The sequence below is a fragment of the Bos indicus genome, chromosome 29 (assembly GCF_029378745.1).
Source record: "Bos indicus isolate NIAB-ARS_2022 breed Sahiwal x Tharparkar chromosome 29, NIAB-ARS_B.indTharparkar_mat_pri_1.0, whole genome shotgun sequence".
Taxonomy (NCBI): Eukaryota; Metazoa; Chordata; class Mammalia; order Artiodactyla; family Bovidae; genus Bos; species Bos indicus.
Genome location: NC_091788.1, coordinates 37,047,822 through 37,074,464, shown reverse-complemented (window position 1 = coordinate 37,074,464; position 26,643 = coordinate 37,047,822). Strand labels below are relative to the sequence as shown.

The 26,643-nt window shown below is 55.2% G+C and overlaps 1 protein-coding gene across 1 annotated transcript; it reads right to left on the bottom strand.

Annotated features, from left to right (window-relative positions):
- Positions 1 to 840: 840 nt before the first annotated feature.
- On the bottom strand, positions 841 to 25,778 carry ADAMTS15 (ADAM metallopeptidase with thrombospondin type 1 motif 15). Its single transcript, XM_019955058.2, has 8 exons — positions 24,392 to 25,778; positions 12,230 to 12,362; positions 11,857 to 12,024; positions 11,376 to 11,659; positions 7,919 to 8,096; positions 6,261 to 6,442; positions 5,979 to 6,154; positions 841 to 4,182 (listed from the first exon to the last, which is right to left on the bottom strand). Exons 1-8 carry the CDS (start codon positions 25,346 to 25,348, stop codon positions 3,441 to 3,443), a joined length of 2,820 nt encoding a protein of 939 aa, XP_019810617.2. The 5' UTR covers positions 25,349 to 25,778; the 3' UTR covers positions 841 to 3,440.
- Positions 25,779 to 26,643: the final 865 nt, after the last annotated feature.

The following is a 26,643-nucleotide window of genomic DNA, read 5'->3' as shown; positions in this document are numbered from 1 at the left end:
CAGTAGCTTGGAGAGCCAGGCAGGCTCTTCTGCCCCCTGCTCCTTCCACCAGAAATTTCTGTCAAGTGCTGAAGCTTTGTCCAAGCCCCCTTCCTGGCCCCTCACCCTGGACCCCTCTCCAGAAGCAGCCCACCCATCTCTGAATCCCAAATTAAAACCAAATAATCACCCACCAAAGTTGACTGCTTAACTGTGCCTGGAAACCCAGACTATAAACTTGAACACACCCTGAAGAAACAGGAAATCTACCTTCCTCCTAAATCTCATGGACCCCCTCCCTCACTGGGCAGATTAGGAAATGGGGCTCCAGAGACCGTCTCGGATCTGAGATCACTGCAAGTTTCTCAACTCTTAGTTGGATGTTCTTTAAAATATGCCATGCTTCTGCCCCATATGGAAATCTAGCATCGTCCAACCAAACCGGGACTAGGAAGAAGGAAATATTCTCCAGACGGAATGAAGCGTTCTCTCTGGAAATCTGGGATCCCTCCTAAGGAAGGTAGCGTACTGGGACCCCTAACCTCGGTCTAGCCCCAGAGGCCGCCCCTCAGGCTGCCTGCATAGCTATTCCTTCTGGTGCCCACCCCCAGCCCCCTCTCAGCAGGGTATGCCCCTCCCCATCAGCTCTCCTCCCTTGATTCCTCCCCCACGCCCCACTCCCCCAGACCCAGTGCTCCTGCTCAGCCCAGGCCGACCCCCCTTTGCACTCACTGCACCTGTCACCACCTGGATCTTTTCCAGCCTGGGCGCTCACTGCACGGGGCAGGGACCCAAGGTCTGGCCCTTAGCGGATGCTGAGAGAAGGTATGTAGAGAGAAGATAAAGGCATGGAGGCAGGACACGGGTCTTAAATACAACTTTATTGGGAGCAGGCCGTCGTCCCCGCGGCGGCCAGCTCCCACGTATACACAGTATACACAGCCCCGCCAGCACCCAGGTCCTTCCATCCTTCTACAGCACCCGGAATGCAAAAGAACCAAACACAAGAGGGGCTCTGTCAGTGACAGTGTCTAGCGCCTTTGAGAGCCAGCACCCAGGCCGAGGACATTCAGGACCTTCCTCCGGTCCTCAGCTCCCCACCCCTGCCCCAACATGGCAAGACCCGCGAGGCTGGGCTCCTCCAGTCAGTGCACGTGACGGGCAGATCCTTACTGGTGCGCGCCCCACCCAAGAGGTGGCTGCAGCCCCCAGCACGTTCCTCTTCTTCCACAGACACAAGAGATCACTGTAACTTTTTGCTCCGTCACCAGAAACCTGTGCCTTGAGGCTTCTCTCTGCTCAAAGAGAAGAATATGTTCTTGGAGAGTACGGTTGGATTAGTGATGTGGTCCCAGACAAGACATACCTCCCAACTTGTCTCACTCGTGCTTCTTTTCAAAAGGAAATAAAAAAAAAAAAAAGGTAAAGAAAAACATCACGACAGAAAAGAGCATTGAGACCCAGCTTGTGTCAGGAACAAGATTGGTTGTCCCTCCTTAAAATGATTCATCAGGCCGCTCTGCTAGGGGCCAGACGCCCCCACGGACGGCCTCTCCCTTCCCACCCACCCTTCTGCACGCCCCCACGCCACCTCGCCTCTCCTCACCAGGCAGGCGTGCACCGAGCGGGGGGCAGTGCTATCGTCAGCCGGCGGGGGTCCACCTCTGCCCGGCAGCCCCCCAGCGTTCACTCAGGCAGGAAGGGGGTTCATCCTCTCTGCCTTCTTCAAGGGTGACAGCAGCCCAGCCTAAGACACCCGCCTGCCCTCTGCCCCCAGCAGGAGCTGGTTCAAGGGCTCAGCCAGGGTTAGACCAGGATTAGAACACGGTCCCAGGCTCACTGGCTGGCCCGCTGGTCTGCAGACTCTGTCTTGCAGGGAAACCCGATAAAAGTGCTGCCTGCCTGTCACCTCACTGGGGTCCAGGACTCGCCACCTGTACTCAGAACCAGAATCTCTGGTGTCCGTGCTAGCGCAGCCGCACCCTCAAGAAATACCCTGCTCAGCCAAAGAAGCTCTAAGCCCAAAGCATCTTCCCACTCGGAGCTGCAGGAAATATCCCGGTTTCCATTCCCCTACCATATCTCTGAGACAGACAAGTCTCCAGCAGCACCAAGGGCCCCTGGGTCAACTAACTGATTGCTGCTGCCTCCTGAAACCTGTCCCCAAGGCACCTGAAGAGAGAGACCCTGTCACATTTGGGGGCCTGGGGGATGGCTGGGCTGTGGGAGGCAGGAAACAGGCACCCTAGTTCATCTCTGCATCTGGGCAGCTCAGTCTATGGAGGACGACAGCCGGGGCTGCTGGAAGCACCAGGGTCACCACTGCCCTGGGGAGGGAAGGGTGTGTACCCAGAGAGCAGACCTGAGGTAGCAAACAGTGAGCCCCGTTATCCAACTACAGAAACTGTGGCCTGTGATGCAGTGGGACGGTTCTCAGGCCAGACCACGTGCGGCTCTTCAGACGATGTCCACCTGGACATTTGGCACCTGGCCCTTCTGGGCGTGTCCCACATCCCCCCAGTGGGGTCAGCACCATGGCAATGCTGGTTTAAGATAACAGCCTCATTTATACCTGCCTCCCTGGAGGAAGAAGCCATCAGAACTGGGGCCTTCTCCTCCCTCCCTAGGGTGACATGCCCTCAAAGCTTAGCCCCCGAGACAGCAGACCCTTCCAGATCACCCTTCAAAGTCACTGCTTCAGCAACAGAACCTGTCACCCCTCGAAAGTTTCAGCATCTCTTTTGGATGGTCGGATCCCTCGTGAAGAAGACAACAATCTCCATGCTGACCGCCTGCCTCCACCTGCAAAGCCTCAGAGGACACCAGCACACAATTCCTCCCACTAGTGTGGTGGCCAGACGACGCCGGGAGGAGGGACGGCCGAGAGAGGAAGGAAGATGCAGCCAGGCCACTCCCCACCCCTGCACACACCTCATTCCACATGGAGTGGCCCAGGGTCCAGTTACACCTGTCCTGGCCCTGCCCCTCAACTCTGCCCACCCCCAGCCAGTTTTCACTGTTGAGTCCACGTCGGGCAGGAAAGAAAGTGGCTGAAAGCACCAAAAAGACCTGCCTTGTTCAGAGATGGCTCAGAGCCCTGGGGGCCCCTGAGGGTGCCAAGCTGCCGGGCCATGGCTCTTCCAGCAGCCTGTGACCTCCCTGCGGGGGGGCGTGGTCCCTGAAGTTCTGCTGGGAGGCGCCTGTCCATCCTCCTGTCCCTGGGAGGCTGGGCCCGTGCCTCCTGCCCAGCTCTGCACCCTTCTGAGCTTCACCGTGAGGCTGGCCCCGGAGGAGCCGGGCATGAGGTAGACTGTGCCTTCGTGACTTCGCTTCCCCGCCCAGGTCCTTGTCCCTGGATGTGGGTGACCTCATGACCTGGGCCGCGGGCCACTGCCTGTGTGGGCAGCTGGCAGGGAGGCGGCAGCATGATGGGCCCGACAGTGGGCAGGAGGGTCACCGGCTCAGCACGGCCTCAGGATGCAGAAGTCCAGCTCCTGGGGCTTCCGGCGCAGGTCGCACTGGTCGCGTGCCAGCAGCCGCCCTCCGTGGCCCAAGCACTTGAGCGGACGCCTCTTAAACCCCCGGCCACAGCTCTTGGAGCAGGGCGACCAGGCGCCCAGCTCCCAAGTCGGACAGGGCTCCCCGCAGCTGCGCGTCTCCGCCGGGCGGTGTGCAGCATCACAAGTGGATGCCCCGCGCTGCCCTGGGGACCCGCGACAGTCCACCGGCCGCCGCTGCAGGCCGCCCCCGCAGCTGGCCGAGCACGGCCCCCAGCTGCCCGCCACCCAGCGCGCAGGGGCCCGGGCATCCGGCTGCTCCACCTGGTTGGAGAAGCTGAGGACGCTGTTGTGGTGCACCGAGGGCGCCCGGGGCTCCTTGGGCAGGTAGAAGGAGTAGCGGACCCGCGGAGGCGTCATCTTGCCCACGGAGAGCACCTCCACCGTCAGGGGCTCCAGGATGGGTCGCGAAGCCTGCAGACTCTCCACCGCGGTCCCCGTGCCGCTGTAGCGTAGCAAGCTGCCCTTCACCACCAGGTCCCGCTCCACGGCCGACACCACGAAGTGCCCATTGAGCAGGTATTTGCCTTGGCTGTTCTTCAGGGCCAGGTAGTTGTCATCTCCGATCAGCCCCTTGTAGCCGCGCTGGCGGATGTCGATGCTGGAGGCACCCGCTGGGATGGCCACCACGAAATTGTAGCCGTGCCTGCGGTGGAAGGATGTGTGTTAGAGGGCTGCAGGCCTCTACCCCGCTGCCCTCCGCCCCCAGATCGGTTCCTCTTCCCCAAACCCCCCAGCGGCTCACGCAGGCGGCAGAGTCCATAGCCTGGCCCCGTCCAGGGTCATACAAACCAAGTGGTGGTGAGGCTGCCTCACCCACAACCAGATCCTCCAGAGGCAGTGGAGAGGAAGGAGGAGGAGCAGGTTGGGGGGAGGCTGGGGCTCTGTGCGAGGAGGTGTGTGTGCGTGCTCAGTTACTTCAGTTGTGTCCCGACTCTGTGCAAGTCCATGGACTGCAGCCTGCCAGGCTCCTCTGTCCATGGGATTCTCCAGGCAAGAATAATGGAGTGGGTAGCCATGCCCTCCTCCAGAGGATCTTCAACCCAGGGACTGAACCCAGGTCTCCTACGTCTCCTGCACTGACAGGCCGTTTCTTTACCACTAGCACCACCTGAGTACAGGGAGGTATGTGGCCCCAGAGTCAGGGACCCAGACCAAGCCTTGGCTGGGGTGTCAGCTCTCTGATGAGTTCAAGTGAATCAGACTCTCTGGGCTCCACAGCTCATCTACGCAATGAGCAGGTTAAAAGAGCTGATGTCTTAGGCTCCTTCTGGCTCCACTAGTCTATGAAAGGGACACCTGCCATTTAGCTAGTGAAGCAAGTCAGGGGATCTACCTTTAATCCCCCCCGCCCAGGTCTCCCCTGCAGGTCTCTGAGACTGCAACGCCATTGGCTCTCAGTGTCTGAGCACCCAGGTTGCACCCAGGGCTCGATAGAGGGCACTGTGTCTGGGGGGACAGTGGAGGCTCCTGGACAGCCATCAAGGCCTTCCCACCGGCAGCATGTGGACTCCCAAGTTCTCAGAGCCAATCATACCCCTCAACTGGGACAGCAGGGGCTCTGCTTGCCTCCTTTTCCAGAGAGTGGATCTGGACTTTGCAAGGAGCGCAATCCCCTGAAAAAGAGGGGCTGTGCTGGACCTTGGAAAGCCAGGAGCCCAGGCTCTGCTGGGACAATTCTCCAGATGATCAGGGAGGGGGCTCCCTCACACCAGCTGCTCACTCCCCTGTCTCCCTGAAGTTTATTGCTGTTCTTGCCTTCATCCCACTCCCAAGGCCAGGGCCTCATGCTCAGGAATCAGGGAAACTGTCACATCTATCCCCAGGTAAGTTTTGTTTTTTATCAACATCAAGAACATTTAGTGAGCATTTATTATGCACCAGGTACTATGCTAAGCATGTTACTCGAATTAATTCCCTTAACCTTCACAACAGTAGGACTGGAAATACACTAGCACCGTACTCACTTTACAAGTGGGGAAATCTGAAAGCCTAGAGATTGTGTCACTGGACTAGGGTCATCAAGAAAGTGGGAAATGGGATCTGAACATAGGTCAGTCTCACTCTAGGACCCGAGACGGGCCCTAATGACTTTACTGTCTCTCTAAATATCATCTCCCGCTAAGCAGGGTCCTACTCAAGACTCCATCTTTGTTGGATGAATGCATGAATGAACATCACTCTCATGGGCGAGCATGAGTAGCCTCCACAGCAAGGGTGCTGGCCAGGATCTGACATTTACCCCATCTAACCTGGGAGCTGGTGATGGACAGGGAGGCCTGGCATGCTGCAGTTCATGGGGTCACAAGGAGTCGGACACAACTGAGCAACTGAACTGAACTGCACTGAACTTAAGGTTAGGGCCTGGGGGGTAACTCCTCCCCTCCCGCCCCCATCCCTCCTCTCCCTGTCCTGGACACACCCCCAGGGCCCAGAACTCACATGGGCTTGGTGAAGAGTCCTGACACCTTCTTGCAGCTCTTATTGTCTCCTCCACACACCCCACACTTGTCGAACTTCTTTTTGGAGCCCAGGTTCCCATCGCAGCCTGCCTTGATGCACTTGCCCTGGACGCAGACTGAGGTGGAGTCTGGGGTACAAGGCGTGCCGTCCACCACCTGCAGGGCCCCCCAGACAGGGAGAAGAGGAACAGGGGCAGCTCAGCCCGACGCTCCCTAAGACTGTGTCCCCCTGTCCCCCGGCCTCCTGCCCGGGCTCACCCACCTTGGGAGCCAGCACGTAGAAGTAGCCAGTGCCGTTGGCTCGGCAGATGAGCTTGCACTTGTCCCGTGGGGAGACACCCGAGTACTTGGGCACCCAGGCCACGGCCAGGGTGAGCCGGTTGGTGCTGTGGTTGTAGCCGTTGAAGGCCTCGCACTGCTCCTCCCGGAAACTCTTGCCAGAGGCTGGGGAGGGAGGAAGCACATGTAGGAAGCTAAAGGGAGGGGCAGTGGGGGAGAGGGCAAAGAATAGGACCCCGCCCCGTGTGCTTGCTCAGCCTCCCTCAGCTCTAAACAGCTCCTCTCCACCCTTGGCTGAGTGGTCCTCATCACCAAAGCCACCCCATCTCAAAGGACCAATGCAGGCTGGAACCAAAGGATGCAGGATACAGATGATAATGCATCCCCCAGACAATGTACCACCTTCCCCAGTGGTCCAGCCTTAAATTCCCTCTACAACAGGAATCCTAAATAGAAGCCTTCAGTGACCTATTGAGACTGTTTACAGAATGTTCTTAAATGCATAAAATACATACATAGATTACAAAGAATACCAATTATATTAACACACAACAATCAATATATTTTGAAACATATTTGTGATGCATGTGCTTCCTTGTTAACTCATTATATAACAAAATTCAATGATGAGTCTAAAAAACAACCAGAAGGTCTTCCCTGGAGGTGCAGGGGTTAAGACTCCAGCTTCCACTGCGAGGGGCGAGGGTTATTTGCCTGATCGGGCAGCTAAAGGTCCTACATGCCGTGCCACACAGCCAAAAAATAAGATTAAGTAAAATATTTTTTAAAAGCTTCAAAAAAAACTAAGTGTAAAGTGGTGATAAGCACAAATGGCATTTTGAGGAATCTGCCACAACTGAAAATGCGTAATATATGAAAATACCTGGGATTTCTAGCAGGGGCAGAGCCACAGACCAGCATTACAGTTTATTGCCTAACTAAGAGAAATACTAAATTTTAGGTGGAAAGGTTAGCAAAAAACAAACCAAAAAAACACTAAATTCCTAACTTAAAAAACTATTAAATTTTAGATTAAAAAGTTAGTAAATATAGAGATGTCATCTTCCCCCCACCCAAGTTCAAGAGGCTTGGAGGAAGAATTCCTGCTCATATGTAAGTAAGAACCACCTCTGAGTTCTAAGCTGGGCTGTATCTATTCCAGTCTCATAAAAATAGCAAGAAACTGAGAATGTGGAAAAGATCTAATTTACTTTTATCCCAACAAATTACAGAGAGCTGATCAAGGTCTATAGGAAAGTCAAACAAGGGATATGTAACAGTTTTTTTTTTTTTTTTCCTAAACCATTTTATTTTCATTCTGCTATTGTTATTGCAAAGGATTATTCTTAGAAAACACATAAATTAAAAGCTAACCTGTTTAAAAGGATTCCTGCCTATGAAGACGGGCTTGTCAGCGCTTAACTAAGAGGGTTCTAGTGTCCTGTCCCCCTTGGGCCACTTAGCCTTCCAGCCTCAGCCTCAGAGGATAACAGCCCTGGCAGAGGTGAGTGGGCAGAGAAATGATACCACGAGATACCTCTGCAGCTGCAGACTCTGCCCCAGGGGCGAGGACCTCAGTTGAAGTAGCTCTGTGGCCTCCAGCCCACCTCCCCAACCGTGCCACGGGCACCCCCTCCTCACCCGAGCTGGGGCAGGACTCCAGGTTGCAAGAGCGATATTTCACCCTCACGCCCTCACAGTACTTGCCGCCATTGGCAGGGGTGGGGTTGCTGCACTGCCTCCGGGCCAGCTGCACGCCCCCTCCACAGGTGCGCGAGCAGGGGCCATAGGGCTCCCACTTGGCCCAGGAGCCGTCCACCTGCGAGGAAGGGACTGTTACACTCCTGCAGGGTCCAGGCGCCACACGCGCACCCGGATCCTACAGGAGAGCTACCCGGGGGCAGCCTCCACCCTCCCACCCCACCAGGACAAAACCCACTCTGTTTCCGGGCCCGGGACGCACACCACACTGTAGCCTGGAGATGAGCAAATGGCCACTGCTCCGAGTTAGAAGCCAGGCCGCACGGGAGGACGGGGCTCCTGGCTGTGGAGTCGGTCAGGGACGCTCCACCTGTGCCCTCACTGCATGGGTGGTCTTGAGCAAAGCAGAAAAGCTGCCTCAAGTTTCAGGTGTTTCACATGCAAAAATGGAGCCAGCACATCTGACCTCAGGCATGAGGTCAGTTGGAAGATTGAAATGATGCAACGTGTGTGATATTTCCCAGGTCAATGCTGGCCACCTCCCAGGAGCTCAAGGTTCCTCTTTACATATTGTTAGTGTCCTTACAAGAGTCTCTGGGTCTAAAGTGGCCAGTAAACCATGTCATGATAGATACCCAAATAGTCTCATCTGTGAGGTTTCTACAATTCAGACACCAAACCAGATTGGCTGTCACCTCAGTCTGAGGTTGCATTTGTGAAAGTTTTGCTACAAGCAGATGTAATGTTTGTGTTCAGAGGAGATAAAGAGAGGAGACTATTAAGCAATCTTCAAAGTCTATTTGGCTTTGGGGTGAATTATGCAGTGTTGTTTTACTTTTCAAGAGGGTGGAGAGAGGATAGAGAATTTATAGTCTTCATTATGTTTTTCTTGGGATGACAGTAAAGTTAAGTTCTCGGCATTGAAAACACATGGGGTGGGCGACAGGGGATGAGGCCCCGCTGTACAGGCTGGGGTGGAAACATGGTCACAGATCATCCAAAGCCACCAACCCACGAGGAGACTAACTGTGACTGATGTAGGTACTCAGAGCATTTCTCCCATCTGTTCTCTGTCAGAAAGTTTCTGTTTCATTGTTGCCAGCGTGTCTGTTTCATCCTGCAGAAGACCACTTTCCCTTAACCCGGCTTTCTCCTCAAATCAGAGCCCACCCCAACTCAGCCCTTCCCTTCCTCAGCGAGTCAGCTATACCTGCTCTTTCTACCTGCTGCCTCTGCTGTGCCTTGCACCACAGAAGCCCCCTGGCCAAGGCAGCAGTGACCCCCTAAAGATTGAAAGAGTCCGTGCCCAGGCCTGTGGTCCCCAGTCTTCAATATTTAACTCTGCTCCTGTGGCTTCTGAGATGATGCTACATTGTTTTACCTGGCATCACTTCTTCCTGCATGCTCCTACAGGAAACACTTCTGCCATGCGCCATCCAATCACTCATTTGCCCAGTATTTGTTGAATTGTTACTACAAGCAAATCTCTGCCTTCAAAGCAAACGCATCCCAGCAGGGAAGACAAACAATAAAAAGAAGCCTGTGCACCTGCTGTCAGATGGGATTAAAGCAGGTGGGGGAGAGGGAGGTGGGGCTGGTCCTGGCAAGGTGGGCTGGCACCACTGGGGATGGGAGAGAGTCAGATGCCATTGGGGGATGGCTTGGCCCAGTGAATACATTGAATAGGGATGGGGCAGGGGAGCATCTGTGAAGGAGTGATTCCAACGCTGGACCACCAAGTCTCCACTCAGTATCAGGCTGGTGAGGATCTGAGTTGCGTGAGGGGCGATGGAAAGCTGGTCAGATCAATGGATGGACTGTACATAAAATAGACTTGAAGAATTGCTGGAGTTCAGAAACTAGAGGCATTTAAACTGGGGAAAATGGGGCTTCAGTGGACAGAGTGGGATTCCTGAACTGAGGTCACTGGGGTGATTAATAAGCTTTGTGCTTTGGTCTTGACTGCTGAGGGCAATAACTCCCTGAAGGGCCAAGGTAAAGAAGCGACAGTCTGCTCAGAAATGAGGTTGAGGACAGAGTGGATTTGGCTGCCGAGGGACTGAGAGGTCCAGAGTGCCTCTCACATCACGTTTCCTATACCCAACGTCCTCTTAACCTATTTCTTTACCCTCCAGATTCTTCTTCCCAAGAGAAGGAGGTGGCCATGACTGGCCTGTCCTCAAGAGCTCCTGGCCTCTGTGCAGCAGACTAGGGGTCCAGGCAGCCTCTGGCTGGTTCCAAACCACCCTCTCAAAGATGTCCCCAGTGGAGCACTGATCCCCACAAGCCTCCAGCTCAGCCCACCTCCCAGACTCTGCCCCATCTCTGCCCGTTGAGACCCCACTTATCCCTCACGACTCTCTTCCAGTCCACCTTCCTCATCAGTGCTTTTTCAGGCCCCTCCAATCATCAGTGGGCTCTCATCCTTGTTCTCCACAACACGTGTCCTGCTCTGTCTCAACGCACAGCATACACTCCCCCACCCCATGGATGACAGTTACATTTCTGATTTCCCCACTAGACTGTGTGCTTTCTGACATGGCCCATGTTTTCTTTGCTTTTCTGACCACCCAGAATCCTGAATACAGTGGGTTGTTGCCTAATGAATGAAGTTTTAATTAAATGTATATTCCCAAAACAGAAGATTTTACAGAATTCTGTACCACACCCATCTCAGAGAAATTGATTAAGTATTTGATGAATGCTTTTTTATCATGTTGCCTCTGAGTACATAAAAACCCCACGGCAAGCTCTCCTGTGGACAGGGCCGAGGCAGAAGATGGACAGACAGTCCCCACCAGGATCCAGGGAGAGGGTGGACCTCCTACCTGGAAAAGTGCCCATCCCTTTGCTATCCCAACCCAAGATGGGAAGAATATAAAACTCTTACTATATTCAGAGAATATCTGGGTTTTGAATTTGTTCTGGTTTGGTTGGTATTCCTATTTATCAGGAAAAAAATAACTTTCATTCATTTATGTTTCAACTTCAAAAACAACAAATCACAACAGAAACTGAAGCTAAGTTCAGGATGTAACGGATGAGCCTGGTGCACCTCAGGCTCCCTGGCCATGAACTACCCAAAGAAGGTAGAAATGAAGAGCAGGTCACGAGCCAGTCGGAGCTTCAGGGGCTGGAGGCCGGGTCCTGAGCCCCTCCCAAGGAGATGGGGTGCAGCTCAGGACTGGGAGGTGGGAGGCTTGCCAGCTTCCCTGACTGGCCACATCATTTTTCTCCAGTCTCATAATCAAGAAGGGGACAGGACCACCGCCAGTCGTGGAGACACCCGCAGCACTGACACAGCTACAGCCACGCAGCAATCTGCGCCGGGCTGGCCCCCTGGGGAGGCTCCTGAGCACCCCCGCGCCCGCCCCTCCGCGCCACCGCCCCCACTCACCCGGTACTTGTTGGGGTTGTGTCTCTCCACGCAGGCCCCCTTGAGGCAGAAGCGGCCCTCGCCGCAGCCCGTGCCGTCTGCCCAGGGGAAGTGGCGCGTCTGGCACACCATCTGGCCCCTGGCCTTGCCCGTGCACCACAGCTTGGTGCAGGACTGCATGTAGGGGCAGGGCTTGGAGCCCACACCGAAGGCCAGCTCACACTGCTGGCTCAGCGGGTAGCTGGCGCCCGGCAGGTCCTCGGGCAGGGAGACGGGCTTGCTGGGCTGGTCCAGGAGGCAGTCTCCTGCGGGAGCCGAGGATGTTCATCAGGGACGGGCCCAGAGAGGTGGCCATGGCCAGCGCGGGGTCTCGAAGGCAGGGAGAGGACGAAGCCAGGGACACGGAACGGGCCCCACCAGAGCCCAGCTCCTCGAGTCGCGAGTGAGATGGGTAACAGAAGACAGATGGGCCGGGCGGCCCGCCTCCCCAGGCCCCGCTCACCGTGCCCACTGTCCAGGAAGTCGGTGACGATGGCCGCGCTGCAGGCCGACCAGGGGTTGGCACGGTCAATTTGGATGAGCGTTGGGGACATCATATGATTGCCCCGGAGCTTCCCGAACACCTCCTCGCACACCTTCACGTTGTCGTGGGGCATGTTGAACACGTGGCCTGCAGGGGAGACGAGGGGCCTCAGAGGGGGACCGTGGCATGGGGGACCCATGGGGCAGGCCCACCCAGAAGAGGGAGCCACTGCTACAGGGCCTTGAGGGAAAAAAGACAAATGTCCACCCCTGCTCAGAGCAGCCAGCTCACACCCAGAGGGAGCAGAAGGGAGCCCTGCCCTCTCGACCCCCACCCCGAGAGCCCTGCATACCCAGCTCGTGGGCAGTGGTGAAGGCCGAGGGCAGCCCATCGTCCTCGATCACCGAGCAGCTCCTCTTGGGGTCACACATGGTGCCCACGTCGGCCATGCCCAGGGTGTCACAGGTGGTGGCTCCACACAGGTCCTGCCCGGGAGGGGAGAAGCAGAGGCCGGCAGGAGTTAGAGATGTAATGTGGGGACCCGTTGAGAAGGAAGGACACTCAACCCACTCCCAGACCATGGGGACCCATCACCTCCCAGCCAGGCCCTTTGCCCAGGGGGTTACGGGCTGCTACTTCTGGAATGAGCCCAGGCCTCGGGAGGAGGCCTCGGGAGGAAAGCTTGCTGGCTTGCAAGCTGAGAAGATGCTGCCCAAATCCTACCCAGGAAAGCCCCAAGGAGGAAATCAGGAGGCCATAATTACATGAGAAGGACCACTGCTTCCTAGAGAGACCGCCTTCCAGCCCAGGAAGTGGGGACTCCCTAGCTGGGTGAGGTTCTGGTCATGGCTAACTGGGTGGGAGGGGGTGGAAAGCCAGCGCTCTCCCAGCAGAGTCGGCTCTGGGAGCCTGGGTCCTCAATGGGGGATGGCCTTCAGACAACCATGAATTAAGCTCAAACTCTCAGCCAGCGGGTCACTGGCCAAGGGCCCGCCCTGCCCGAGGCCCAGCTGCTACGGCTGGGAGGGGCAGAGCGAGGCAGATGCAGGCCCAGATCCAAACCCCACTCCACTGGCCACAGAGCTCTGGGGACCACAGGCCTGACAGCTGCTACGAAGACTATACATAACAGGGAACAGGACCTGAGCAGAAAGGGCCATCCCTCTTTTTGTCCTGAAACAAGCTGCTGTGGGCCAGGGTCTCCAGCAGCCCTCGGGGAGCACATCCCACAGGGCTTGGGAGCACCGTGGGCCAGCAACACGCCAGGGACCTTGGCGCCCTGAGCAGGACGAGAACGGGACCCCTGTGCACATTCTGCTCCTCCTGAAAAGTCACTTTGAACAGGTGACACTGATGCTGTCTGCATCCTACCCCCGCCTGTGGAAGGCCATTGGGCTGTTTACAAGAAGTATACGGGCAGCATCTCATGTGCCCCAGCACAGGCTGAGGAAGCAGAGGTGTTATCACACACATCTGTTGAGGGTGGAGCCTGCGACTCGTGATCACATCTCATCATGGGGGTGACCTTGGGTCTGCAGCTGACACGCAGAGTCCTGGGAATCCCCCAACCCAGCCTGGAGTAGGGCTTTCAGCACCACCCGCCCCACAGACGCCCCCTTTAGACTACCCTGAAGCTCGAAGATGCTCAAGCCCCAGCCAGGATCTGGGGTCTGGACACTCAGGCTCTCTCGGCCTCGTCACTGCTGTTCACCCTGTGCCTCTGGAGCCCCCCCCCTGGGGAGAAAGCACGGCTGGTGTTTCCCTGGGGAGCCCAGCGGCTCACACAGCACACACACACAGCTGTGCTCAGCTGTATGTCTCTAGGGGTGTGTGCGCATGTGTGAGCGTGCACACACATGCCGACGTGGGGAAAATGTAGGCAGCCGGGAGGCATAAGTGGGGCCAGGGGGCATGGGAGGAAATGCGGTCATAGTACAGAAAATCAGCAAAATTTAATCTCAAGCACTCACAGGTTTACCACCTGAGCAGTCAGGCTTGGCTTCCCACGGTCAGGTGACAGTCACAGCTCCTCACAAGTTCACAGGGCTTCTGGCCAGAGAACCCCCAGGGGATCAGACCAAACTGGAGGACACCCGAGTCACCGGTGGGTGAAATGCCGTCTCACCCTTGCTCACGGCACCTCTGCCCCTTCTTCAAGCCCCCCAGGCACACCTCAAATTCCATCTCTTTCAAGTACCCTTTCCTCATCTAAGGCTCAGAAAGCTCTCCTTTCTGCCCCACCCCCGGCCCCTGAGTTCTGAAACCCAGAAAACACCTGCTGTCAGGACACAGCAGGAAGTAGGGAAGAAGCAGCTCATCAGTGGTTCAAGAACCGTGGCCACTGAGGAGCAGGCTGGGTGGACAGAGTGACCTGGGGACAGAGGACGGAAGGGAGGCAGGAAGGCTCCTGCAGGGGCAGAGTGAGGGGGATAGGGGAGCACAGGACCCCACAGAGGTGGTCACCCCTGGAAGTTCCAGCCTGGCAATCACAGCCTGCAGGGACAGCCTCTGCCAGACAAGCGTGTCACACTGTCCCCAGGCCGCCATGGGTGCCCTGCACTGGCCTTGAGTGGGAGAGGGCAGGACCAAGAAGCCTAGAGGCTGGCCCTAGCCCATCACAACACAGACATGTCACACCGTCCCCAGGTCACCATGGGCACCCAGCACTGGCCTCATGTGGGAGAGGGCAAGACCAAGAAGCCTAGAGGCTGGCCCTGACCCATCACGACACAGACGTGTCCCTTCAGGCAAGTCAGCCTATTCCCTGGGCCTTGTTCCCCTCCTGGAAGGGCCAGCTCCCACTGAGAACCAAGACAGTCCAAGTGCCGTGAGCCTCTGCCCCTTGGCAGCTCAGGGGAAGGAAACCTAAGGCCGATCTTGTCTGCCGACACACCCTGTGCAACTGATGAAAGCAACTCACAGAAGCGTGAAGTTACCCACAAGGAGGCTCAGAGGACCAGCCCCTGCCTTGCTCAGCCGAAGAGGCTGAATGGAGCGAGAGCTCAGGCCAGGGTCCGGCGGCTGCTGTAAAACCCACCTCTGCAGCCCAGAGGCCCTGGAAGCCGAGAGCTTTCTCCTTGCCCTCTCTTCTCTCTTGTCCTCCTTTCTCTCGGGAAGGCAGGTTTTCTCTGCAGCAGATGTGCCACTGAAGGCCCCTCCTGGCCAGGAGCAACCTGTTCTTGCCATTAAGAAACCCCAGTTTCTCTGGATCAAACGAGAGGAACAAGGCAAGAGCCGGCAACCTTCCTGAGGGTCAGGGTGCAGGCAAGAGCAGCCATGCCTCAAGAGCCAGCCTGTCGCTGGAGGAAGACCAGCTGCTGGGTGTCTGGGGCTCTGCCTGGCCCTCAGCCCCATGTCAGGGGAACTCTCACTGGGCCTCCTGCTTTCAACTCCCACAGGTGACTGTGTAGGGCCTGCCGTGCCTCCCTTGTGGCACTGAGTCTCCACCCTTCTGGAGGGATCTCACACGTACTCCAGCTGCCTTAACCGCTTTACACAAGGTGCTTGTCTCCAGAACCAGAGCCGCTTCTGGGTCCTTCCACCTACAGGGTGCAGGCACCGCCCAGTCCAGCTGCCACCTGCTTCACTATTTCTGGGGACTTGCTGATTCTTCTTGTAGCCACAGCCACTTTTCCAAAGGACCCAAGAATCCTCTTGGCCAAGAACCTAATCCTCCTGGATCATTCTTTTCTCTTTTTATAACAATAATTTAGGATTGGAGCCATAATTGGGAAACAAATAAGGATAGCAACCTCACTCAGTTAGGTAAAGAATCCACCTGTCATGCGGGAGACTGTCTACAATGCAAGAGACCCAGGTTTGATCCCTAGGTTGGGAAGATCACCTAGAAAAACAAATGACTACCCACTGCAGTATTCTTGCCTGGGAAGTCCCATGGACAGAGGAGCTCGGCAGGCTGAGTCCATGGGGTTGCAAAGAGTTGGACGTGACTTAGTGGCTGAACCACGACCACCACTGCCACCCCACAGGGTTCACCATGTTTATCAAGACTGTGAGCTACACACACACCACCCCTCCCAACCAGCTGTCCTCCTACAGTCCTCCTTCCACCTCGTCTCACTTTTCCCACCATCTACTGAGGTGCTTGATGTTTCCCAGGAGTATGAAGAAAGGGGACGACGGAGGATGAGATGGTTGGATGGCATCACCGACTCAATGGACATGGGTTTGGGTGGACTCTGGGAGTTGGTGATAGACAGGGAGGCCTGGCGTGCTGCGGTTCATGGGGTCACAAAGAGTCGGACACGACTGAGCAACTGAACTGAAACTGAAATGCATAGCTCAGGAACTCTACTCAGTGACTGGTGGTGACTTACATGAGAAGGAAACCCAAAGGTAACAGGGTACATGTATACCTGCGGCTGATTCACTTTGCTGTACAGCAGAAACTAACACAACTTTCTAAAGCAACTATCCTTCAGTCAAAGTTAATTTAAAACATCAAGCACAGTAAATTTTTTTATGTGGCAGAAGACACATGTTCTGATGGAGACAGCTTTCTACTCACATTGAATTTCTGGGCATGAGAGGCCATGCTCATGGTCACAAGTCACATCACAGCTTTCAAGAATTCTACTCACAGTTCTTCATAGCCTCTCTCTCATTCTACAGGTGAGGAAACTGGGGCTCTGAGGGCTATGATGACTCCCCGCCAGCCAGGCCACTTTGAAGTAAAGAATGGAGTCAGAATCCATTGGACACCCAGGGCAGCATGGCCTTTAGTCTGAAGAGTATCACATGAGCGAGGGCTCAGTTCACCACTGGTGAGACCACCTGCACTGGTATTAACATGGCCCCTGAAGTCGGTTGCCCACCTGAATCTCTCTCATGCGTCACTGGAGTTCCTCGTCAAACTCAAAATCCACTTCTGTTTGCAATCCCCAAGGACGAGAGGGCCTTGCTTTGCTAGAAGGAAAAGAATCTATCAGCTCAGGGTCTGGGCAGCGTGACTCAGGAAGCCTAGTGAGAAGAGGCTGGCATATCCTAACAGTGTGTATCTGCAGGTTCTGTTCCCCCAGGTCTACTGCAAGGCAGATGGATTATTTACCACCTGAGCCACCAGGGAAGCCTAATTCTGTTCCACCAGAATACAAATCCCTCGAGATGCACAGAACGGTGTCACAGCAAGAGATGGAGGGAATCAGACAGGAATGCCCTCAGCGAGGAAGCAGAGGAACCCAAAGTTTGCAGGGGACCAGACTCTCTCCAGAAACCATCACTTCAAGGAGCACCATGTCCAATGGTCACTGGCATTCACGTGGCAGATGCTGTTCCAAGTGCCTCACCTGCTTGTTGTCAGACTCCTCACTGCACCTTTGTGAAGTAGGTGCCACAACCAGGCCCCATCTACAGATGAGCCCCGGGAGACCATGCGCAACCAGCCCGGGGTCAGCAGTGAGCTCGAGGCGAGACGGGGAAGGAGGGGCTGAGTGAGGGCTGAACCCAAGCCGTGAAGCCATGGAGCCTGATCCTCCCCAGGCCTGTGTGCTGCCTCCGGGGCATGAGCACTCCAAGAATGAAGGGGCTGGGGAGGGGCTCAAGAGGACAAGGTCGTCCACTCTGGGCCCCTGACCCCAGAGCTCAGGCTGGTCACCAGTAGGGAGAGGCCGGGAGAGACACAGGCAGAGGGGAAGGCAGGCTCAGGAGCCAAGAGTGCTCTGGGAGAGGGGTCTGTGCCTGGCTCCCGACCCCATACTGACACGCCGAGCCCGTCCCTGTGGTGCACCAGGGCAAAGCCAGACCAAGGAGCCTCGATGCGACGCCAAAGAACCCAAGGCTCCCTCTCCCAACTCTGCAGGCAACAACCTCAAGCAATGGAGGAACGATCCCCTGGAAGGAAGGTGAAACCACCTGAGCACTCAGGGTTCTGTGGTCCTCCCACCCGAAGAATGACAGCAACGTGCAAGGCCCCATCAGAGGGGCTACACAGATGCAGGGAGGCCCTGCCTGAAGGCATTTTACACATCACCGGGACTGGCCACTTCAGAGTCCAGAGTCTCCACACATAGAGGAAGCGTCAGGGCATACCTGCAGGGGGATGGGGCAGAAGGCTTCGCAGCAGAGCCATCTTAAACCTAAGCTCCAGCCAGGGGCCCACCCGCAATAACTGGACAACGGCAAACACACAGTCAGACTAAGGCAGTGATGGTAACAGGGCACCGATTCTGGAACGCCCAGTAACTCATCCCCTCAGCAGCCCTGCACAGCATCATTATCCGTGTTTTATGGATGAGGATAGAGAACTTCAAACAGCTGATACATTCAGTGTCATGACTAAATATGCAAGCACCAAGATCCCAAGTCAGCTCCGCCTGCCTCCATGCCTGTGTTCTTTCCATCATTCCACTCGACCCAGGCAAGTGTCACAGCAAACAGCTATGAGACGTTCAGAGGCAGGGGAGGGGCAGGACCCACAGGGGACAGACCTCGCTGGCTCTCCTGACTCGCCAGTGTCTAAAAATGCAAAGAATAGTTTCCAGTGCACATGCCTCCCTCCAAACTTCCTCCGCACCCTGGCCCATCACTCTTGGCTTCCTTATGTGCTGTAAGTAAGAAACGGGGCAGAAGAACCATTTCCCTACAGACAGGGAGAACCGTCTCCCCTCCGTGCTGTCTGCCTCCTCCCTCCCAGAAGGAGTACAGTTGAATTTCCATTTAGTGATCAAGATTTACAAACTGTTAAATACCAAATCTACAGCTCTCTCTCTCTCTCTCTCTCTCTCTCTCTCTTTCTCTGCTAACATCTTCCTCCAAGGCTGACTTCAAAAAAGATCCTAACAAAAGACAAAAATTCTAATTCCAAAAGCTACACGCTCCCCAGTGCTCACAGCAGCACTATTTACAACAGCCAAGACATGAATGCAACCTAAAATTCCACTGTCAGATGACTGGACAAAGAAGACACAGTCTCTATATACAATGGAATATTACTCAGCTATAAAAAAAGAATGAAATAATGCCAGTTGCAGCAACATGGATGAATCTAGAGACTGCCATACTGAGAGAAGTAAGCCAAACAGAGAAAGACAAATATATGATATCACTTACATGTGGAATCTAAAATATGATACAAATAAACTTATTTACAAAACAGAAATAGAGCAAGAGACATAGAAAAAAACTTACGGTAACCAAAGGGGGACAGGGTTAAGAAAGGGATAAATTAGAAGTTTGGTATTAACATATATACGTTAAGATATATAAAACAGATAATTTTACACTAAGGTTTTACTGTATAGCATAGGGAACGATACTCAATATTTTGTAATAATCTATAAGGGAAAAGAGGAGAAGGCAATGGCACCCCACTCCAGTACTCTTGCTGGAAAATCCCATGGATGGAGGAGCCTGGTGGGCTGCAATCCATGGGGTTGCTAAGAGTCGGACACGACTTCACTTTCACTTTTCACTTTCATGCATTGGAGAAGGAAATGGCAACCCACTCCAGTGTTCTTGCCTGGAGAATCCCAGGGGTGGGGGAGCCTTGTGGGCTGCCGTCTATGGGGTCGCACAGAGTCAGACATGACTGAAGCGACTTAGCAGCAGCAGCAGCATAAGGGAAAAGAATCTGGAAAAGTATACACACACACACACACACACACACACACATATATGTATGGCTTCCCTGGTGGCTTGGCAATAAAGAATCCACTTGCCAATTCAGGAGCCACAAGTTCTTCCTGGGTCAGGAAGATCCATCCTCTGGAGAAGGAAATGGCAGCCCACTCCAGTATTCTTGTCTGAGAAATGCCATGGACAGAGGAGCCTGGCAGGCTACAGTCAGTCCATGAGGTCGCAAAAGAGTTGGAATTGACTTAGCAACTAAACAATGACAATAACAATATACGTACATATATAACTGATTCACTTTGCTGTACAGCTGAAACTAACACAAGGTAAATCAAAAACAAAGACAAACAAGCAAAAAAAGATCTTGACAAAATTATGATTCTTTTTATTATATTGATAGATATATATAAAAGACATTTATCATTTTACTATTAGCATTTTTTGTCTGAACACTAAATTTTACTGTCATGTTGCATCTAGTTCATTACGGAAAGAACTGGCCTCTATTCCAAATGAGACTCCGGAATGCTGATGGATCCTATTCGGTGCAGGATACGGATTTGTTGTTCAGTCGCTAAGTCATGTCTGACATTCCCCAGGGAATGCAGCCCGCCAGGCTCCCCTGTCCTTCCCTAACTCCCGGAGTTTGCTCAAACTGATGTCCATTGAGTCAGTGATGCTATATATACAAATCTATGCTGTACACATACACATGGTATACATACACATCCCCACAAAACCCAAGGCCAGAATGGGAAGACAAGCACCAAGCTTGAGATGTGAAAGGAAGAAAGGTAAGAGCAGGAGTGAGGAGAAGAAGAGGATGACAGAGACCCTGCCTCGAAGACCCTACAAGAGGAAGAAGAGAGCTTGGAGGAAATCGGGGAAGGGAGGGGCTAAGGGAGCAGCATGCGCGGTACTCAGCACACTCAGGAAAAACAGGTACATGAAGAAGTAAGCGGGCAAACCCCACAAACTACACACCCTAAAACCTGTCAGTCCCATGGAGGAGACATCACAGGGAGCAAACCAGAGCAGGGACTGGAGGAGCGGGCCTCCCACAAGAAAGAAGCAAGCTTCCTGTCCCATCAACACTACCTGCTTCCTTCTCGCCAGTCCTTCCATCCAGCATCTGTTTGTCCCTTATCCTCGGCTTCTGCACACCAGTGTTAAAGAGAATGATTTGGCCTCCAGCAAAGAGGGATCCTGGTCTTCCTCAAGGCAGTCACACCACATTGCACTGGTTGTTTCCTTGTTGGAGGTCCCTGACACACGGTGAATTCCTAGGGGCCAGAGGCCACATCTTACGAGTATCTGTATCTCCACGCCCGGGAAAGCACTGCAAGTAACAGATGCTCAGCATGCGTTAAGAGAATGTATGGATAAATGAATGGAAGTCACCCAACTACAGAGCTACCCAAACTGCAGAGGCATCCAACCTAAAGAAGAGAGAAGACCCAGGGAAGTGTGGTCCCACTGGGCCTCTGCCCAGCAGAGCGGAAGCCATAGAAACTTCTCCTCATAGAAATAAAAGTCCACGCAGAACAACTGGCTCTCATTCTCCACAGATCCTGGTTCCAATTCCGTGTGACCTCACCCGGCTGTTATGAGCTGGAAGCTGATCGCTTTCCACAATCCAACATGCACTCTTCTTCCAGGAACTTAGACTCATTCTGAATCTTTAAGGAAACTCCTCATATTGTCAAAATCCTTGCTGTGTGATCCATGGTTCCTCCTTTGTGGACAGTAAAGGATCGTCCCTGGGTCTCGTCTTCCCAGTGTTTTAATTTCAACACCTCACATCCCCTCCTCTGCCTGCCAAGAGGACAGCAGGCTCCCACAGCCTGGCCCAGGCTCGTTGCCACTGCCACAGCACTGAGGGATTGGAAGGGAGCTCCACGTCCACCCGTCCAGCCCTTCTCCTGCTCTTTGCCGGGCACCCCAGAGCACCTGGAGCTCCCCAGAGCTGCTTGCCCCTTGTCATCACAGGAGGAAATATGACCCGGCCAAGCCCGACCTCTTCCTAACTGCTTCCATCCCATGAAAAACACAATTGTGTGATCAGAGACAATCACACCATTTTTCCAATATCTCCAGGAGACCCAAGAAATAGGTAACTCTAAATGTACCTGTCAGTTCAAGGTCCTTTAGAGACAAAGGTAATTTACAAAATAAGTACATTTCTAAAAACGTTTAATCCAAACAAATTATATATGGCTTACCAGATGGCATTAGTGATAACGAACCTGCCTGCCAGTGCAGGAAATTTAAGAGACTCAGCTTTGACCCTGGATTGGGAAGATCTCCTGGAGGAGAGCATGGCAATCCACTCTAGTATTCTTGCCTGGAGAATCCCATAGACAGAGGAGCCTGGCGGGCTACAGTCCATGGGGTCGCAAAGAGTCAGACATGACTAAAGCAACTTAGCATGCATATATAATTCTTTTCAAATTTTAGTTTGAAAAAGCATTAATTACACCAATATTCTGATAAATATAAGCAGAGAAGCTCACACATCTGATTTAAAGGATTACTCCTGACCCTTACAAAGGTAAAGAATCTCCCTGCAATGCAGGAGACCTGTGTTCAATCCCTGCGTTGGGAAGAACCCCTGGAGAAGGAAATGGCAACCCATTACAGTATTCTTGCCTGGAGAATCCCAGGGACAGAGGAACCTGGTGAGCAGCAGTCCATGGGGTTGCAAAGAGTCAGACACGACTGAGCAAATAACACAATAACTTACAAAGTAAGACAAAAGTCCCTCTTGTGTTGGCGCAGAGAGGTGGCTCCAGACTCCTGGAGCCCATGCCGGCCTCTGTCTAGAAAGCGCAGCTGTACGCTGGCGTTCTCATCTCATACTGTTTCTTCCCCCGGGAGCTCAGGAATGAGCCATTCCTAAGACTCTGAGAACTCGGCAGGCCCCGGAGTCTGTGCTGATGAGGAGGTGGGGGAGAGACGTTTGCTATAAAGCACATATCTGCTTGACGGGCCTGCCAACACAGCCTCCCTCCCCACTCTCTGGCTTTGCCCTCGCGACGCCTGAGCAAAAGACAGCTTCTAAGGGATCACACCGCACACACCCCTGCTTCTGACCCAAGTGGCCACACATCTTGTGCCTAATATGCATGGCCAACAAGGCCCCCTGGGAGTGGGGAATCTAGCCCACACCAGCAACAGACAGAAGCTATCACACTGTTTGATTGCTGCTGCTTCACAAGGCCGATCCTTCCAACAGCAGGACCTATACTCCTGCAGGAGTCCTGTTCCGAAAGTGAGCCACCCCACGAGGCGGCAGAGACACAGGTCTGTTACATTAGACTAGTGAGCAACCTTCACAGGGCATCCCGGGTAGCAGGTAGGCCAACAGCTGCTTTGCCCATTAAGAGATCTGTTCACAGCCTCTGCTCTCTCCCCACCCATCTGACTGCCGAGCTGTGTGCAGAGGTCGAGGCCCCCTTCCTTGCAGCTTCCCTGTAACTCAGGCAGAACTTGGAGGAGTGGGGCAGTGACAGCTCCACAGACCTCAGTTGGAAGAATGAGCACAAGGAAACAGACTCAGGCCAAAGACCTCCCTAGAGGAACCAGGTGGTGGGAGGAGAAGGCTGGGAAAGGAGGAAGTTCAGCCCCAGGAAGGGCCCAACTGTGCCAGCTGGGTCAGTGTGGAAGGCTCCTGCCCCGGCCCTGTGCGCACCAGTCCACCTGCATACAGCAGAGACTCAGGACCCCACAGGTACCCGAGGGCTCCGTGCCATCCCCAGAAGGCTGTGGTTATGACATGAACAAAGCGAGAGCCTGGCACTGATTCAAGCCCCAGCTCCCAGAGTCAGAGGAAGCAGGTCACAGGGACGCCCTCTTCTCTCTCAGTCTCTCACACCTGAGAAATTTCAAGACTCCGACAACACAGCACCCAATCTATGAATCTAAAATGTCAATAGATCCATAGCACCAAAGGCTTCTCTGATCTGCTATTCTGACCTTTCTAATCCCAAGACTCAGTGTCTTTCCAGCCCTGCAGCTGGGATCTGCGCTCTGTCACTGAGCTGACTCTTTCCGCGCGGCCGGGGGCGGGAGCTGGAGCCCTCACAGGACATGTCAGTGAGCCTGCTCGGCGGAGCTACCTCAGGGCTCCCAGGTCCCCCATCCCCTGACCTGCCAACAGGGATACGGGACAATTCAGCTCAGCTCCGAGCAAAGCTCCACTCAGAGCTCCAGGCTCTGAACTCTCTGACTACTCCACCTGCTCTGAATGGGCCAGAAGCCCCCTCAGAGAAGAGCCAGACCCCGCGCTGCCCGGGGGAGGGAGAAGCAGCAAGGAAGAAGGGAATGCTCCCTGTACTTGAGTCTGTCCTTTCCCTGCAACCCACGAAAAAATCCAAACGAGCCCTCCACCCTAATCCAGACTTCCCAGGCCCAAGACGGATAGAGGACTGCAACGTGCTGCCCTCGAGAAGAACAGCAGGCGCTCAGCTCCCAGGTCCCGGAGCTGAAGAAGGAAGCCTAGGAAGGAGGGTCCGGAAGGACTCGGACGCCCCCTTGAAGAAGGGCTGGACTCTCCAACACCATCCTCGGGGCGCCCCCTATCGGCCGTGCAGACCAACCGCGGCTCCGGGGCGGCAACTTCCTGGGTCCCGGCCCCTCGGCGTCATTGGCCGCGCCGGGCCAACACCTTCCGAAGGAGCGGGCGTTCCTCCCACCGCCCACGTGCGTCGGCATGCACGCGAGTCAGAGCTCCGCCGTGCCTAGCGGCAGTCTTTCCCCCGAAGAGCCCAAGTGGCAGTCGGAAGAGATCAACGAAATTCAAACTCGGGGGTGAGTCGGTGACTGCGCGGCACAAAGGACATTCGGAGAGTTAAGGGCGGAGACTCCCGCCCCCCCCAAAAAAATGGGGGCCACCTGGGTCCAAAGAGATGACGGGTCGACTCACCTGCCGAGTGAAGAGGATGGCCGTGTCCCAGTACTCCGGGTGCTTGTCACTCACTTTGTTCAGTTTCTTCTGCCACGCGCAGAAGTTGCGCAGCGTCAAGGCCGCATTGCCCGTGACCTTGGGCCCCGTGTCGCGGTCTCCGAGAAGCAGCACCTTGACCACGACGATGTTGATGGGGTTGAGGATGCTGGGGTGGCGGTAGAGCCGCGCCGCCGTGGCCAGCAGCGTCAGCAGATAGTGCTCCAGGTCCGCGCCGTGGAACTTGACCATCGACTCGTCCGCCACCACCAGCGTCTCCACGTATCGCGGGATAGACACGAAGCGCTTGGCGCGCCCGGACCTGCGTCGGCTGCGAGCCTCCCCTAAGCCGATCCGCCGAGGAATATAAGGGTCCAGGGCCCGCAGGATGGCGGGGTTCCAGCCTGAGCCCACCCCGCAGCGAGACGTGGAATCTCCGGGAGGCTCCCCGGGGGCGCCCCGGCGCTGGAGGAGGTGTGCGCCCTGGCTGTTGCGCTGCGTCGCCGGCGCGCTGGTGTTGGGCAGCGGGCTAATGACATACTCGGCGCCCCGGTAGCCGAAGGCTCCGCGTAGCCCCCCGCACAAGCTCAGGGCGGCGAACGAGTCTGGCTCGGCATTCACGTCCCCAGAATAGAAGCAACGTCTCAAGTCCGGAGAGCTGCGGATGAGTCCCTGGAGGGGGACGCCCAGGTGCTCAGTGGCGAAGGCGGGTGCCAAGAACTGAGCATCTGGCGTCAGGTGTAGGTAAAAGTCCTCCTGAAACGCTGTGATCTGAAAAATGAGTCCCTGATCCCCGGAGTCCTCGGGACCCTGCCAATAGTAGTGGCGGCCGTTGATGTCCGGGTCTAGTCGGATGGGGACCACCACCTCCCGCTCTGGCTCTGAGCCGCCAGCGGGTGCCCCGGCGAGAACCAGCATTAAGATGCCCAGCAGAAGCATGGCGCCGGGCAGCGCACAGCCGCGCTCTCGGAAGGGCCCGGCCCGGCTCCCCGACCGCCGGCACGGTCTCCTTGCAGCCCGCACACCGGAACCACCGACGCCCCGGGCCGCCCGCAGCTCCCAGAAAGGAGAACCCCAGGGAGGGAGACTCCTCCCAGAGCTGTGAGCGTGCACCGAGCAGCTCGCGCCTCCTACCTGTGCCTTTCCAAGCAGAGCGCGCCCTGGGAGCTTAAGTGCAATCGCTGTCAAGTGCAAGGACGAAGATTTGCAGCGGAGAGCTAGAGGGAGGTGCCGGCCGCTTCTCCGAACCCCAGCGGTTCGCAGCGCAGCAAACCAGGCGCTGGGCGAGCCTATTAAAGGCCCCCTCCTCTTTGGACTGCCCAGTCAGCGCTCTCCCTCCCTCCTCTCCCAGCCTCCCAAAGCTTGCAGCCTCCTGGGGCCACCGAAGAACTCGATCCCGCCTCCCGAGCGCAGAGCCACTTGGCGGGGAGGGAGTGGCGTTGCGCTGAAGCAGGAGGCGTGGGCTGGCCAGAGCAACCCGCGGCGGAGTCTGCATCTGCGTCCGGCCCCAGTGCCCAGAGCATCAGTCCGGACCTGCGGCTGGCTGCGCCCTGGGTCTTAGCCTTTATCTCAAGGCAGTTGGGGTCAGGAATGCAATATGAAGACTGGAGGCTAACCCCCTCTCCCAGACCCACCTCAGCCCTCCCGTTGCAATTTCCTCATCACCGATGGTGCTGCTGCTAAGTCGCTTCAGTCGTGTCCGACTCTGTACGACCCCATAGACAGCAGCCCACCAGGCTCCTCCGTCCCTGGGATTCTCCAGGCAAGAACACTGGAGTGGGTTGCCATTTCCTCCTCCAATGCATGAAAGTGAAAAGTGAAAGTGAAATTGCTCAGTTGTATCCGACTCTTAGGGACCCCATGGACTGCGGCCTACCAGGCTCCTCCGTCCATGGGATTTTCCAGGCAAGAGTACTGGAGTTGGGTGCCATTGCCTACTCCCTTCCTCATCACAGTGTCCCCTAAAAAATCCAGAACAAAGAATTGCCCCTGTACATGTGCTACTGCTGCCAGAAGGGCACATTCTGGGGCCCATGGAGAGCTTGTTTGGAACCTATGGCTGCCCAGGCCCACCATCTGCCACGAGGGCAGACGGTGGGCAGAATGAGCTGGTACCGATGGTTAGTTTTCAAGAACTTTGCTATTACACAGTCATCACTAACATTTTGGTTATGTGAACTTATAAATCATGTGTAATAACAAGCCCCACCACATCCTAATGGTTTGAGCACAAT